The following is a 16,974-nucleotide window of genomic DNA, read 5'->3' on the forward strand; positions in this document are numbered from 1 at the left end:
CACCCCATGCCTGTGTTGCCTTCTGTGCCAAATGACTTCTCTTCCAGTAGAAAGCCAAGAAGACTTTTATCATTAGAGCTGAAGGCCAAATACCATTTTGAAAATGCAATGGGATTGGTTGGACAGAGTTGTAAAAATAGAAATGCTATGGGTGTAAAAAAGCAATTAAAGCTTAAGCTTCTGGTGTAATAGTAATAAGAAAACAATTCTTTAGACTGAGTAAAGAAAAATTAGTATGGCCTGTGAGTAAGTATGAACGGCAAAAGTAAAAATCACAGGAACTTGGAAAAAGAAAAAAACCAAGATTATTATCACATGCTGCTGTGTGGGTAAGCAAGGGCTGAACAGTTCAGACACTCCATGGTGACTGCTAGAAAAATAATGATGGACCAGTAAAACTCAAAATTTAGGTAATTCACTTGATACATTTTTGGAAACATATACAGCAAAATTAGAGTACCTGGTATCTAGGCTATCAAGATGAGCAACAACAAAAAAAATCCGAACTAAATATACAACATACATTGAATCCTTCATAACTGGAAATGAGCTCCATTATAGGCTGACTTTGGTTTTAGACTTTAGAGAAGGCAAGCACTCATTTATGAAACCACCTTTCTCCTGCCTTCCTGTTTTAGAGCAATTTATTTTCTTTGAAACCACGTGTTTCTCTCCACTGCAGTGGCCTCACAGCGCATTTATCTTCTTATGTCTGTAAGCTCTCTGGGACCGGGACTCTTGATACTTGTATCATAGATGGAGGCTGTCAGCATTTAGAAATGAAAAGTAGTAATGTTAATTGTAATTTTCTACTCGAGTATAACCTGATTTTGTATTACCTCTTGGCAGTAGCCAGTGCACACAGTAAATGAGCTTCATGAAGGATGTGACTGTAAGTCAGTATCATGGCCAGAGTGGCAGAGTAGCAGACAGCCACAACAACAAGCTGCTCATCAGACAGCTTAACCTCCAGCTCTGGTGAACCGTATCAATGAGGAAATCACCAACTAGTGACTCCAGAACAGGAATGTGCTATTTCTAGTGCTATGCTTTGAAAAGTATTTGCCACATGGTCTAATGAACTGCTGGAGTAAAAGCCCACACAGCTCAGAAATTTTCTGGAGTGTATCAGAAAAAAAAGGGGTCCTCAGACCTCTAGGCAAATCACTGTGATCTGCCTTGGTTGGGGGTTGGATCCCAGTTTCTACAAAGCACTAAGTAGACTCTCCTGTCGTCTAAGGTTCATAGTCCATGTGTCCCCACTATGATCTGGCTTACATGGTTAAGGTCTTGGTGGCAGACCATTCTTATGTTCAATGAGGATCCATTCTAAAAAAAAATCATGACCCAGTGAAATAAAACAAATCAAGATCGAACTAAACTATGCTAATATTTGGTCAGTTCAGAAAGGAAACACAATCAAAAGTATGAATGAATGAATGAATGAATGAATGACAAATTTTTTTTTTACTCTCTAAGTACCTTGTAGGCTCAACCTGTATTTTTCAAGTATGCCTGCTCAAAATTAAGACCTCAATCCACAAAAAAGGCACTGAATCTCCAGTAATTGGAGAGGGAAAAAGAAGAAATGGAAGACGAGACAAATATCACAGTACCTTTTGAAGTCAAATCACCTCTATACAGCTGTAAGTATAGATAGGAGTTCAGGAATCTACACAGGAAAATACAAATCCCAAGCTTCTAGCTCTGTATCTTGTACAGCAAAGGTGGGGTGTGCAAGACTGAAGGGGCTTTAAAACGTGCCCGTGCCTGAGCACAGGCTTCTAAAACAAGCCTCCTCAGCATTCTGTCACTCTGTCTTCACATCTGCCAAAATAGAAGCTGCCTGCACAATCAGAGGGCAGTGCTTCACACATGGTTTTGACAGACTAAAATAGGTTAAAATACGATTTTTTTATCATTTCTTTTTCCTAGGTTTCCCATGCCTATTGTCCCACAGAGACTAATTTTGGATATTGTTTCCACAATACCTGATGACTTTCAGCTCTGTCGTAACTGCTGTTCCTTTTCTACTGTGCATCCTTTCTACAACTAACTCTTGGGATCTTAGCATGGTGCTTCTCATGGAGAAAGTCACCTGCCCTGTGTAGTAACTGAGGCATTAGTACTGCCCAGTCTTTGGACGACTCTTCTAACAGTATCTAGAGGTATGTGGCCATAAATCAATTCTGGCAGCACGAGAATGGGCTAGAAATAAAATTAAAAAATTCCCCAATACAGAGAGCAAAGAAATCTAATTGGACTGTAGAAAAGAGCTCAAGGAAAGAGAGAAAGGACATTCTTGTGGCTGAACGATAAATGAGTTGAGTCCCTCAAGAATGAAAAAAGTAACACAAAAGAGCCCCATAAACCTAAAGGTGTAAGCTAAAGAGCAGAGAATGCTAGAAATAACACAGATTTTATCACGGAATTCATGAGATCGGAGATTCCCTTTTTCTGCTGTCTCCTAATCCTTACCTTTTTTCACAGGGCATAAAATAGCCCAATTCAAAGCAAGATTTTTAAAGTAAAAGTGCTGGTAGACTTTGTATAAGGGAGTTAATAGGATTTAATTCACATTTCCTGCAGAACTCACACAGATGACTGGATTTTAGATTTTTTGCCATGTCCTGTTTATTGACATTTATTTTTAGTTTTGATTTATTTATGTTTATTAATAAATAATTCCATTAATTAAGTTAATTATAATGAAAATGCTCACTTTAGAAAGAAAATAAATTCAACCTTGGTTTTGAATTGTCTAGAATTTTTAATGCAGGAAGTATGATGCAGCATATCTGGAGCTTTTAAAGTTTCTTTTCTTTCATTTTTTTCCTTTTCTCTTGATTAGCTACTTGCCAAATATTTGTTTGTTTTAAACTAAATCAGATTTTCTACCTCCTCAGCAGGATTCATGTTTACTTATATGGGTAAGGTACAGTAATTGAGAAGTAGCAAGATACACCTATGAGAGAGGTCTACTTGAATCTCTAATTTGTGGTAGCTCTAAGAGAGAACAGCCAGTGTAAGTTACGATTGCTGGAAGGTAGTGCTCATCTCTAAGCAGATGGAAGTGAGATATTTTAAAACTAACTGCAACAATTGACTTAAATGTGGCCCTGCCTGAAGCCACACAAAATGATTCCATTGCCTTCACTGTGTTTCAGAGCAGCACAGCAGAGCATGTTACAGCTCTAAATCTTGCGCTTTACAAAATACACCTATAACCCACACTTTGTGGATAGGGCACCTGACACGGAGAAAAGTGAAATGATTTGCTGAAGCTCACTAAGAACAACAGTAGCAGAGACAAAAATCAGACCATCAAGTTGTCTGTTCACCCCCAGAACTTCTCATTGCTGTAGACCATGCCAGTCTCTGTCAATCTCTACACACTCCCAGTTTTGTAGGTGCATTAGGAGAAACTCTGCCAAGTGTGTGACAAATCACCTTTTACTACAAAGTCCACTAATGGAACTGGGAAAAAGACCTATTAATTTTGGTGACCTCTGGACAGAGCATTAATGGAAAACCTGGAAACAAAGATGAAGTGTCCTGGCCTGTACCAGTTCATGCAAGAGCCAGAGCACAACCAGAACAGCCATGCAGGTACAACTGAATGGAAAGAGCAGGACAAAGAAAATCAAAACGTTAAGGTGAGCTACCAAATGGGCTTAGCAACTACAAGAGGAGTCCAGATTTACAGCAGCTTCCAGTTTAATTTATCAAAATGCACTTGCCAATGGGGAACCCAAAAGGGGCAAAAGCCACCTGTCCATTTAATAGCCATTCTTCCTTCTGTCCTACTGCTACAACAGCCAAGAGAGTTGCTTATCCCCACATGGGTTATTTCCTTTGCCTCAGGTAGTTCAGTTGTTTTATAGAGAACACTGATGAACAAAATAATTAAATAATACATGCTCATTACAAGAGGGCCAGTGTTAAGTGACGTTTTTAAATTGCATCATGTCTTCAAACTATTTTGCTAAAAATAACTTAAAAATTAACCGAATCACAGACACTGAAAGAATTGTAATTCAAGTCATGTCTTTGGATCCCAGTTTTGAGTTCTGTTGTCTGCATCCTCTGTATAGACAATTACAGCCACTCTGAGAGTTCAGCAATTGGTATATCAGCTGACTCCTTATATTGTGTATGTCTGGTAGGTGAAATACAGTATAAAAGGCTGGTTCACTGATAGATCTGTGTAAGAAATAGGCTAGTTCTCTTCTACTAGTCTGGGATGACCCCTTTTTCTAGTAAGTTCTCTGTATCTGTTCATTGTGAGGAAGTTGGAGAGTTGCAATTTATAGAATCTGAAAAAATTAGCAGTGTGACACCAAAACAGAAATTATTATGAAAACACATATTTGCTTGAAATGAGAAATACTAAGAAATACACATATGAAATTTTTTGTATTTTTATAAAAAAGAAAGAAAATAAAGTCTGAATTCTAGTGTTATGAAAAGAAACAGAGATCTATTTCAATATGAAAGTTATCTTCACAGTGCTTACAATTGCTTTCTGCCTCTGTCTCTCCCTTTGCTTGGCCCTTTCAGATTCCCGTTTTTCATACTCTTTGCGGTATTCTTCCCTCTTCAGCTTTTCATGCTGATATTCCTCATAGCTGTCATATCTAGGAAACATAACTTAGTCATTAAATCAAGAACCTGCATTTGTAAATGTAAAATTAGAAATACAATTTCTGGAATGCTTCATTATCCCAGGCAATTGAAGACAGGACAAGAGGAAATGGCCTCAAACTCTACCAGAGGAGGTTCAGTTTGGATACCAGGAACAATTTCTTCACTGGAAAGGTGATCAGGCAGTGGAATGGGCTGCCCAAGGAAGTGGGAGAGTCACCATCCTGGCAAGCGTTCAAGAAACGAGTGGACGTGTTATGGTTTAGTTGACATGGTGGTGTTTAGCCAAAGGTTGGACTCAATGATCCCAGAGGTGTTTTCCAGCCTTAATGATTCTGTGATTCTACAATTATCTCCTGAGGAACAGCTGCAAAGCAAACCAGATGCAGGACAAAGGCACTACCTGGGTCTGCGACTGCACGGTGATCTGGACCGTGATCTTCCACGTAAGGGAGAACTTCTGTATGCTTGGTGTCTACAGTGGCTGGACTCATAATAGCAACAAGATCTGCAGGAGGAAACACATTCACCTCTGTCATTCCATTTGAGTCTATTGACACTGTTTTCTACCTCTCCCCTGAGCTTAAAATTTCTTCTAAGCTACCAGTGGGATTTTCCAGTGACAGTGTGTGATCTCCTACTCAACTAAGGGGCCTCAAGTGATTTCCCCCCTCCTGGCCCTTTGGTAATGTTCCTTTATTGAGGCTAACACAGAGCAGACAGTCAGCCACTGTCAACTCCATCTGATAGAGGCTGCAGCTAGATTGGCACCAGGCAGCTCACAGATAATGGGAAAGGTTAGTTGTGTACATCTCTCACCAATTGCTCTGCCTCTGACCTGACTGCCTCCACTCAGAATGTGTAACCCTGGCAAATTTAAAGGATATTGGAAACAAGTGTTTCTGTAGCAAACCCTTAACCTTCAGAGTTAATCAGCTCAGGAGCAATAGAATGAATTGCACTGGATTAAGTTATTTCTTGCTTTTTTTCTTTCTTTCCTATAAGTTTCTTCATGTTTTTGCTGTTCGTCTTATAAACTACAAAGATCATACTTGAATTTGCTGTACCATACCTTGAAGAGGATCTACTACAGGGCGACCTTGATCTCGATCGGGAATATGGAGAACGGGAACAAGACCTGCGTTGAGGAAAGGACCTTGATCTGGAGCGTGTCCTTTGAGATCTTTGAGAAAATAAGGATTTGGGTGGAGACACTGAATCTCTGCATGGAGAGTTAAAAGAAGAGCAAGAAGGTGATACATCAAATAATGAATAGGCTTGTGTCCCATCCCAAGGGTAGCATAGTTTATCACTTTCATCTTCACTGTCATCAAACAGACCATCCATTGCTAGTCCTGAATTTATAAATATAGGTAGTTTGGAGAATTGTTCATTACTGTAATCACTGTCCCTTAGTTCTCTGGTCTTATCTGCTTCTTCATCAAAAACAGCTTGGCTGGGGTGACCAAAATGCTTATTCAGTTCAGCCCGAATTTCCTGGTCTTGGAGCTGTTTTCTGTTATTACCATGGGATCCCTGCTTATTTGTCTGTAAAGTCTCTTTCTTGAAATACTGGTCTTGTTCTAAAGAAGAACAAATCTGACACTGCCACCCAGGTGAAGAATCCTTAAATTCTGGTTGTCTGGAGTCCTGAAGTTCCTGGGATATTTTAATGTGTATTTCCGATTTTGAATTCACAGATTGACAGTAGTCATGGTCACCAAACAGCCGCAAACTGGGCCGTTTTGTCTTTCTCTCCTCATGTCCACTGGACAGTACTGTAGTCTTGCTAAGCTGCGCATACAGCTCAGACTGTTCTGGACCCTTCTTGATTGGGTTATATCCTTGAGAACCGGAAGACTCACTACAGCGGGGCTTTTTTGAAGGTGGTAGAACAGTCTTGCATGATGACTTCGGTTTAGGTGAAGTCCTAAAAGGATTATCTTGGTTGGCTTTATGAGGAGGGGTTGTAGGTGGAGTTAGGCCTACAGGGAGTAAAAGGAGGAACAGAATGCTTTTAAGCACACATACAATGTTTATAAAGGTGGCTCATATGCTTCTTAAAACAGATACAAAGCAAGACCCATGCTATGTCACTTCAACACTACCAATACTGAGAATAAAACCACCAAAGGTCTGGTGACAACAATAGCAAAAATACTAATGCATTGCCATTACTCTTCAGCATCATTTCTGCCCCTCCCCTTCCTCCATGACATCTGCCCCTCTCTCTGTAGATTTTGATAGAAAAGATCAAAAGATAAAACCCAAAAGACGTTTTTGTTAAATATAAAATAGATTTTGATGTAAAAATGAGAAGTCAAAAGACTGGCACCATCAAAAACATAAAGAACCTAGCAGATAAGAACCTGGATAAAAGCAAGGCCAAGAGAAATAAATGAGTGCTACCAAAGGACACAGACCTTAAATGCATGGAAATACAGCCACCCTACAACTCAATGGCAATGACTCTATGTCTCTAGAGTTCATTAACTTAGAAAACCATTGCTAAGGTATATACATATATTATATATGTATGTATAATACATTCTTTAGCATAACTAATACATTTTGCCGGAAATGTAGTTCTGTAACTGAAACTCAAATGAACAACAGGACAACCACAACTGCAATGAACCACTACATTTAGAACTAAATCTTGGTGAGAGTCATGTAGTAGGGAGTCAAAATGAAACACGTAAGTATTCAATGACTAAATATACTGCTAACTAACAGGTTTATTTACATAACTGTCATAGACTGTATCACTATGATGAGACAAAATTGCAGGAAGGACTACAGCATGTTCCAATAAGCATCTTCCCATTATTTTTGTAAGTGCAGAATATAACTTCCAATAGTTTCTGTAGAAATCATAGAATTTCTTCAGACATTACAGAAGGATAACCCCAGATGTCAGGGCAAAGTAACAGCAAACAGCAGACACTGTTAAGGAAGTTAATTTCTCTTCAGGAAGGTACTTAGTATGTTAAGTTTGAAAAATTTGCTTCTGTCCAATTGACGCTAATATAGTTTAGTAATATATGCTTAAAATTTAACAAAATAGATGGAGATTAGGGAGTTCTCCAAGACAACCCAGACCATCCCTAAGCAACCCAGAGGCTCATGCTGTCCAAGAATACTTCTAGCCCAAGCAATGAGCTTTCCATTAGTTCCTCAGCAAGAATGAGAAAAGAAGGCAGACAGAGTTACAGGAAATGTGGGTTTCGAACATGGCTGTAGAGCTCTGTTTGGTATTTCTAAACATGCAACACAGCTCAGCAGATCAATGCAAATGGAACATGTTCTATAGCATTTTGCTGTAAAGAAGGAAAAGCGTCCATCAATGTGCAGTGCTCCCTAAGGAGCATAAATGGAGATTGGGAGTCCCATTGCATTATCTGCAATGAATTTCTTCCAGAAAATAAGAAAATAGAAGCACCAAGGCATGAATACTTGATGTGAGAGAGATGCTTGATTTTGTCTGAATGTTCAGAAAAACTGGTTACAAGCTACCCATGGCTATGTGAAGACTTTGTCTAATGCCATAAAATTCAAGGAAAATTGAGGCAAAGATTATGAAACCTAAAACCCTAGTTACACCAAATTTGAATTTAATACTAAAAAAAATTTTGTGCAGTCATCACTGTTAAACTATTTCCTCTGAGTCCTCAGTTTTTTTCTTTCTTCTTCCTAAATATTCACTTGAGACAGTACTAAGTATTTCATACCTTATGCACCTCCTCACTGACAAATATCTTTGACTACCAAATGAATTTTGGCTAAAATGACGAGAACAGTCCTATCGAAAAATCTGCAGTAATAATTTCCAATTTAAAACTTGAGGCTCAGATTGAACAAATACTTCAGTAAGCAATTTTCTAGAAAAAAAATTTAAAAATGACACTTGTGAAATTAGAAAGCCCGTGAGGAAATTCTGGGGTTAGCTACTGGGTTTTAGATGTAGTTTTAAAAAAAGAATGAAACAAAAATACAACCACTCCACAATGAACATGCATATTTAAGAATTTCAGGCAGAGAAACTCCAGAGATAATCCAATATTCAAAATAAAATATTGTTTCAAATTCTACTTCTTTAAAGCTTGTCCTGGCAGGAAGAAAGCAAAACACACAGTATTACAATTTCCAGAAACCTGACAAGGAGTCCAACAATCTTCAGAAAGAGGGGAAAAAAAAACGTACCAAAAAAACCCTCATGAAAGTACAAACTGAGCTAAATTTACTGGCACTTCCCTTGCTGGCAGAACAGGGCTGGGACAGGCTAAGAAAGGGCTTCCTCATGGCATTCTGGCTTTTTTCCTGGTTTTCAGCAGATGCAGGAAGTGCACAGGCAAGTAGAAACAGATAAAAGTTGGAAAATGTTCATTTAACTTTTGAACAGACCTACGCTGGGGGATGGAGGACAGAGTGAAGTTTTGAATTCATGTCACCTCTACAGAGTGTCCCATGACCAATCTCCAAACCGTGAATTCTGAGAAAACCAGTTGGCTGCACACTTGTTCATCTTCACTCTAATCCCTGGTAATCTTCACTGAGGGCCATGATCCCACATCAATGGCATTACAATATTCCATAACCATTGGATTATTTCACACGCACTGATTTCTCCCCAGTGTGTACATTTAAGTGTTGACAGTACAAGGTATATTCTGTACTCTCTCTTGAACTTAGCAGGTTTTGACAGATTTATGGAAGGACAGATGGCCATTACAGGCTGAAGGCTGACAAGAGGCAGTTCAGAGCATTGTTAACACACTTGCACAAACTCTCAGCAGTGCAGCGCTGTGCAGAATGTAATTCAGACTATAGCTTTTTTATTGCTGCCTATTTTCTTTTGTCAAAAGAGCCTGCTGTGCACAGCAACAAATGGCTGCCATTACCCAGAATGTAATGGGTGTCAGACAAATCACGTAACACAAACAATCAAGAGTATGTAGGTCATATTTCAACAGAGCACAACCTTAGCAATATTTATGATTACTGCATTGAAATGTGCTCTATAATAAACAAGTACCTCTACATCACTCACACTTCTGTACTTCTGCACAGCAAATCTGTTAGAAGTGGTACATACTCTACAATCATCCTCCTTAAACAGTCTTTTTTCTTTTTAAAGGAAAAGGCAAGTATTTTTTCATGACATGCTATAAAACCATTTTCTTTGTAGGGACTTTTCCTTAATTGAATAGCTTTGGTAAATGGTACGTTTGCACTTTGCCTTGCTCTGTCTATATACTACGAACTCACTCAGTGATCTTGTGCTAGAAAACAGCATACATCAAATTGCCAGCACTGCTGCCAAAGCAGCACCATCCTCCCTGTGTCTGTGCAATGAAAGGTGCTTGCACATGTGCCGACTCTGCCACCTTGGCCAAGCAACTTCTTTCCAGAAAGTCTCCGGGAGGGTGAAACTACTTTCAACACATTCCAAACCTTGACTTAAACCCTCGCCCCTGCCCCCCACAGTGTAACTCATTTAGCTCAGCTAAATTGGTAAGCAGAAATTAGGGGAGTGCCTCTGCATTAAAAGTGACATCTGGACTTCTTACAACTGATTTTTAATGCTGTTTTACATAGACACAGATATTTCTAGATCTCTACAGTAGCTTAGCATTCAAATGTTTGATGATGTTTGCTGTGCTTTGAGGGGGCTGATAATTAGCATCTTTTGGGGAATACAGCCCTGGAACCTTTCCACATGTGCACTGGGCTTTTGAGAGGCATTGAAAATGAATTCTTTCATACCTTTGAGTTTGAAAACGTATTGTCAAGGGAAACATTATTTAAGGCCACTTTAAACACTGACCACAAGATAACAGCTCAATTCAGTAGAAGAAGAGTGTTTGTATGGCACAAGATTGCAGAAGCTAGGAAAAGATAATAAAATTAAATAGTCATCATATAATAAAAATCTACATGCTTGTTGAGTATTCAATTTAATCCTGTTGTCAGTGCTAGAGAGAATAAACACAGATGCCTGAAAACATCAAATAATTCACTAGATTTTAGTCCCTCTGGACAACTCTCTACATCTCACATCTCACTTTATCAGAAATCATTCTGAGGTCAAAGAAGTTCTTAGATGACAGATTTTACATATTTGTTCTGACAAGTAAGAGGTAACACAAATCCAGAGGTAGGCAAATATCAGAGTATCAGTATCCTCACGGATGGTCACAAATTCCAAATCACTCTTCAAGCTGATTATGTACATACAGCTTTTTCTGTCATCTTTTCAAAGAAATCAAATTCTGCCCCCAAGACCAGTGAGGAATTTTACACTACAATGAATTACAGTGATCTGTATCAAATGAGAGACTTTCCACCAAGAGGGTGGAAATGGTCTTCTAGTTACTGACTGAACCTAAAGCATGTAAACTGACTCCATGTACTCAAATGGTGGCTTTGAGTATTTATGTGTGAAGGTTTAAGAAGACATGGAGAACAGAGAGGGATTAATTAGAAGCCATGCTATCTAACATCTGGCGTTCAGATGTTTGTCTAAGACAATCAAAAGTCTAAAATAATCACTGAGGAGCCCTTGTCTGCCAAGAGAAACACTGCCACCTCCAGAAGGTGAGTCATCCTCCTAGTCCCTGTGCTTGCACAGGCCCCCCTCCCCCCCACAGTCTGACATGTAACAAAGAGGAAAGAGCTGACAAAGAACCATCCCACATTTCCGGAAGACACTGGAGAGGTTCAAGCCCATGGCCTCTTAGCAAGGCACTGGCAATGCAGCTGGCTGTGGGAACAAAGGGAGATGGACGTCTTCTGAGCGTCTTACTCGGAACGAGACTCATCGGACACAGGGATTTCATTCACTGCATTATCATCATGTAGGACTCCCTCCATGTCATGATGTTCCGGTCCAGTTTCCTTAAAGAAACACTAGAATGATCAGCTTCAAGAAACAGGACTTTAGATAGCAATGGACTTAGGACACTTATTTAAGGAGTATTGAAAGAATTCTTATCTGTGGCAGGAAAACACTTTAAAGAATATTTGTTCCTTGTAATTTGACAAATTGATGTTTTGACAGTTTTAGGGAGGACAAAGTTACATTCACGAGTACTAACAAACCTGTTGTAAAGCAAGATATAGCACTGGCAAGAGAATGGTTTCAGTTTGACTTTAGATACATGAATCCAAAATGTGTGTGTGACGAAGATTGATGGCTCATCTGGGAAATGCTTTTATTTATTTATTTTTCTAGTCTATACTTAATTCATCAGTGAGGGAAGCAATGTTGTTTTCAGCAGAGAGATCAAGGGAGTTGCTATTTATATTAAAATACTTTGTGCTTCGATAGTGCAAGCAGCACTGCTAATGGTATTTTCAATTCAGTAGTGAGATCAAGGTAACTCCAATTTAAATTATAATAAATAGTGCTTGTATAGTGCAAGCTGCCCTATATAAGGACAATGAGCAATGCGGTTATCTGGATATAATTTGGAGTTGCCAGGGTCTCACTAAAGAACTTCAAGGTATTATTAATCACTACTGCCACTATTTTTTTCTTTATTTTATTTTTGGTTGTTTTTTAAACTGAAGTGGGTCCCAATTCTGCCATGATTTACATACATATGCTGTAAGTTCTTCAGTACTCCAGGCTGTTTCTGTCATGTACTTTGCTTCCAGCAAAAGCAGACTCAGGACACAACACTACTACAATACAAATGACTTAAAAAGTAAGATATGCATCTTTTTATAGATTTACATACATACATGAATATAAAAATAAAAACTATGCGTATATGCAGGCAGGGATTAACACAGCTACAGCATGATCTCCTGAAATGTCCTCACCAGGCACTGTGAAGACCAGAGCAAGTGCAACATGAAGTCCAAGAGCCACCATTGTGTACACTGCTTGGTAACACTGCTCCAGCTCCCTGGCCGCACACACTCCAATTATTATTCTACCTGAGTATCATCAGTTCATTTCCTAGCTAACTTCTGTTCTCTTCCAAAGTGGAAAAAAAATCACAGAATCATAGTACAACATCCCTGTTTACATATGTGCTCAGTTGTGCTGTTTCACAGCTTCTGATGCTTTTTTTAAATGCACCAGTTCTCCTGGTTATGTTGTCCAAGCAACTACAGAGCTGTTTTGTTTCCTCCTCTGTGCACAGCTGATGGAGCGGAATGAATTTGGTAATACCAAGACCATTCCCGTTGCCAGTATGGACACAACACTAGAGGACTATCCAGGGGTCAGACTGACTCCCAATTTCTGTCTAGTCAGCTGATGGGAAAAGCAGGCTGCTGACTTTTTGGCTGAGAGAAAACACTGCTTCCTTCAGTAATTTCAACGGCTGCTTGTACCACTCTGCTGTAGTCACCTCATCTGCCCCTTTCTGTTGGCAGCACTAAGCACTGACTTACCCATGTGCTTACAAATGGGCACCCTTGTGCAGACTTGCTCTCCAGTAGTGATGGAAAAGGCTTCTCCATGCTTCAGGCCTACTGGCACTGAACAGGATTATCCTCCTTCATACAATGAATTTTGCCATGTTTATGTTGGTTTTGCAAAATGAAGATGTATAGGAAGAATGTTCCCTTTTGCCTTGAGAGGAATGATTAAGACTGCAAGCTTCCAGGACATGAAAGGTGTTCATGGTTTAATGCTGAACTAATGAAAAAGTTTCTGAAGAAGTGAAATGATGGTTGTAGGAAGGTGAAAGCCCAATGTACCCACCAAAACCGAGTGTTTGGGCCTGCTGCCACTGAATTTAGGAGCACCAAGCTGATTTGCAGTACCTGAAGACATATTCTGCAATACACCCCTCCCCTTCAATGCTAGAGATCACATATTTTACAATCTACTGCTATGCTGAGAGAAACACATGCCAAGAACATCTCTTATTTTTCAATATTACACAACTGAGAAAGAAAATGGTCTTGGCAATAGCTCAGGTGGAGCTCAATGTGTTCTTTTGTGCTCGGCTCTGGACACTTCAGGAAAACAGAGGCAAAAGAGAGTTCAGAGGAAAGCCATAAGATAGATCTGAGTCTGAAGGAATTGACTTCAGCAGAAAGAGGAGGAGACGAATTAAATGAATGATTAAATGGGTGATGTGTGAACTAAACCACTACATGACAAAAAAATCCTACCTATCTTCAAAAGGTACAAATCTAAGGATCAGAAAGGAGGAGGAAGATCAAGGGAGGTTGTGTGAAGTGTGTTAATGGAAGAAATAAAGAAAAAGCAGGAGTACAAAATGAATATCACTTTAAAAAATTACCTCTAAGCCATGGAACAGTTGTTCAGTGGTAGAGGAGAAAGCTGTTATTTGTGACATATTAATCTAAAATTGACAAAGCACTGAAACATGCAGTCATGTACAGTCCAGGCCAGCCTGGAGACAGACTGAATCACGTAACTTTAACATCTGTAACATCTATTACACTGTGCTGTGGGGTTTGCCTTTGAAAGATGGTGCTCAGCAGTACACAAATCTATGGGGAAATGGAGAAGTGTAACAGATAAATGGTTTCATTCATATTTTCTCAGAAATTATGCTCTCCTGTGTAGGTTTGGAGCTGTATTTTCAAACACGTTTCTTCTCAGGTAGCTAGACAAAAAGTAATGCTAAACTGCACTGAAGTGAATCTACTGGAGACTTCTGTAAGATCTCAGCATACCTGTGGTATATTACAGTGAACAAACACACAAGCCATGCTTAAAGGAAGAGCCACCACTCTGCGTTTCTCACCTGCAGTTCCAGAGAGTTCCACACTTAAGGTTTGTTCAATAGTCTTGTTCTCAAATGGGGAACCCTTGGGATCACTGGAAGACAGGGCACATTTATAAAAACAAGCTGAAATGGAGTTGCTGTAGCCAAAATCTACTGAACCCCCCTCCCTTTTATAAATGTTTGCACTTGTTAATACTTACTTTGGTGACTCGGGTGTCAATGGAAGTGATAAACTTGTTGGTTTGGCTAAAGGAAAAAAGAAAACAATTATGCAATACTTAAACACTCTGTAATATATACAGTAAACATTTCTTTATACTTTGGCACTGGAATCCTGTGGTAGTCAGTTAAGGCTGAGCTTTGATAGTTCAATTGCCATTTCAGTGTACCTCAGATAGACAAATAAAGAGACTCATCCTGATTCCTTATTACTACTACCAAAAAGGCACCTAAATGTCAACAATTATTTACATCAATTACTGTACATCTGAAATACAGTACACAACCCAAATGACAAGAACCGTTCAGAAGAAGAGTGGTACATGTTAAAAATCAATGAAGAACTCTACAGGACACACTCTGAAAACGTTATTTCTCTCAGTGTTAATTTAGACTACAGTTCACGTTTTATTTGGAAACAGGAGCAGCAGAATAACTACAAAGTAACAGAACGTTATGAATATTCAGTCAATTTTACTTCTACAAGATACAATTTTATATACAGCACTGAGAATAGGTTGTTTCTATGAGGCCAGAGTCCAACCAGTTGTAGTCCAAATTTTTGCAAATTATTCCTGCAAACTATGACAAACCATGGACATAGTCACAGATGGTTAAAAATGGGGTTGAAGCTCTCAGCACTACAATCCCAACATACGCAAAAAACAAAGCTCTGGCTACAAAAATGTAAGTCTTTGCAGCTTTTACTCATGCAAAATGGTATTTTCTCAGAGCAAGCCAAGAACTAGCATATTGTAATACAACTAAGATTCCTTTAACATTAAAAATTATATTACTTTCGAATTTTACTTTTCAGAAGTTAGATTGATATATTAAACACAGAGAGCATCGTAGCAAGAACAACAGCAGGGGATCTCTTCTGCAGATTAATTACTTAAGACAAAATGTTCCCCTTGAACACTCCTGCACTGCAGATCTTTTGTCCAGAGTGTCACTACTGCATATTTCATATTCATTACAAGCTTGGAGCTCCCATCAACATTAAGGGATTTTATATGCAAATTGATTACTTTTATATGCTCTAGAGCATTCCTGAAGTAGTATTACGTTTTTAAAAAATTAACTCAATTCTCAAGAGCTGCATATTGTTTCTTCTCCTCCCCATATGAAAGTTAGGAATGGAAGCTCAGGTGTTCACCTCGGGTTCACCTTCCTCAGAAGTCACTACTGGAGTGAGGAGATGCACCTCAATGAGTTATTCGTCTGGCCCAGCACAGCCACTGATTTGTGCATTAAACCAGGTGCAGTAAAACTGAATGTAACCTGACACGTCTTTGTGTATAATTTATATACATCTAGGAATACTAATGTTTGCCTGTGACTAACTAGAGGTAAAACTGGCTTAAAAAAACAGACCTTACAGTAAGGCTCTGGAATAAAGTTCTATACAAAAGCTTCCATTTTATTTTTTTTTAATAAAAATCTGCATACTCTTTACCAATTTAGGCTAAGGAAGCTGAATGTGTAAGAGCTATTTACATCTCTAAAAAGTCTCATGCTAGCTCTTATTAGTCCCACAGAATAGTCCCACATCAGAATACACACATATTAAATTCTGAAGCACTGAGGCACAGTGCAAATCTGCCAGAGATGGGCACAGAACCAAGGCATTATCTCACACTTCCATGTATTAATTTTAGGCAGAGGTCTCCCACTGAGAAGTTCGCATACCAAAACACCCATCAGTTTTCTTATTGCTAGGCAAGAGCTTGACCAAACACTCTTTCTGCAAAGGATTCATCCTCACATACAGCCATTGATAGTGTAAATATTTAGCCAAGACACTATCATTTTCCATGGTGCCTGTTTATTAGAGCTTCAAGATCTACTGTGGCGTGGGTTTTCTCTTATTAAAAGGAGTTCACATCAAGTTGCTTGTCCCTATAAATTGAAAACATTCAGGTTCAAAAGAACTACGTTTCCTCATGGGCAAATTTCAGTGCAAAACCACAGATGATCTTTGGCATGAATGCGTTTGTGGACATTCCTGTGGGTTTGCAATATGTTTGCAACAGTAACCCTAAAGGAAAATAACATTCGACTTACCCTTTGTGAGCTTTCCCTAACTTTGAAAGAAAATCTCAGACTGTGATTTTTTTTTAAAACAGAAAGAGCCAATTTTCTTGTACTTCTGATTAAATGTATGAACCAATGACTGCAGGTCTGCAAATATCAGTTAAATTTGCAAGGTTGATTCTGCATGAATTGACTGTCCAAGCTGAAAGCATTATATTCTTGTATTTGTATTACATGCAAATCCATTAGTATTGAAGTTATATATTGGTGTATGAGGCAAATTTGCTGAAAAAACATTTCAAAAGCCTGTAAATAAAGTGCAGGAATTAAAGAAGAAGGTAATTTCTCTCTGCCT

General features: G+C 38.9%; 1 protein-coding gene across 5 annotated transcripts in view; it reads right to left on the bottom strand.

Moving 5' to 3' along the window:
• PPARGC1A (PPARG coactivator 1 alpha) overlaps positions 1–16,974 on the bottom strand; it is a 372,179-nt gene that overhangs the window by 11,999 nt on the left and 343,206 nt on the right. For all 5 annotated transcript variants that reach the window (XM_032109377.1, XM_032109380.1, XM_032109381.1 and 2 more), the window contains 5 exons: positions 14,564–14,609; positions 14,382–14,455; positions 5,717–6,629; positions 5,048–5,152; positions 4,517–4,637 (listed from right to left, as the gene is read on the bottom strand). In XM_032109377.1, the coding sequence (XP_031965268.1) occupies positions 4,517–4,637; positions 5,048–5,152; positions 5,717–6,629; positions 14,382–14,455; positions 14,564–14,609 (1,259 nt within the window). The remainder of the gene's footprint in view (positions 1–4,516; positions 4,638–5,047; positions 5,153–5,716; positions 6,630–14,381; positions 14,456–14,563; positions 14,610–16,974) is intronic.

Source organism: Corvus moneduloides, chromosome 5 (genome assembly GCF_009650955.1).
Source record: "Corvus moneduloides isolate bCorMon1 chromosome 5, bCorMon1.pri, whole genome shotgun sequence".
NCBI lineage: Eukaryota > Metazoa > Chordata > Aves > Passeriformes > Corvidae > Corvus > Corvus moneduloides.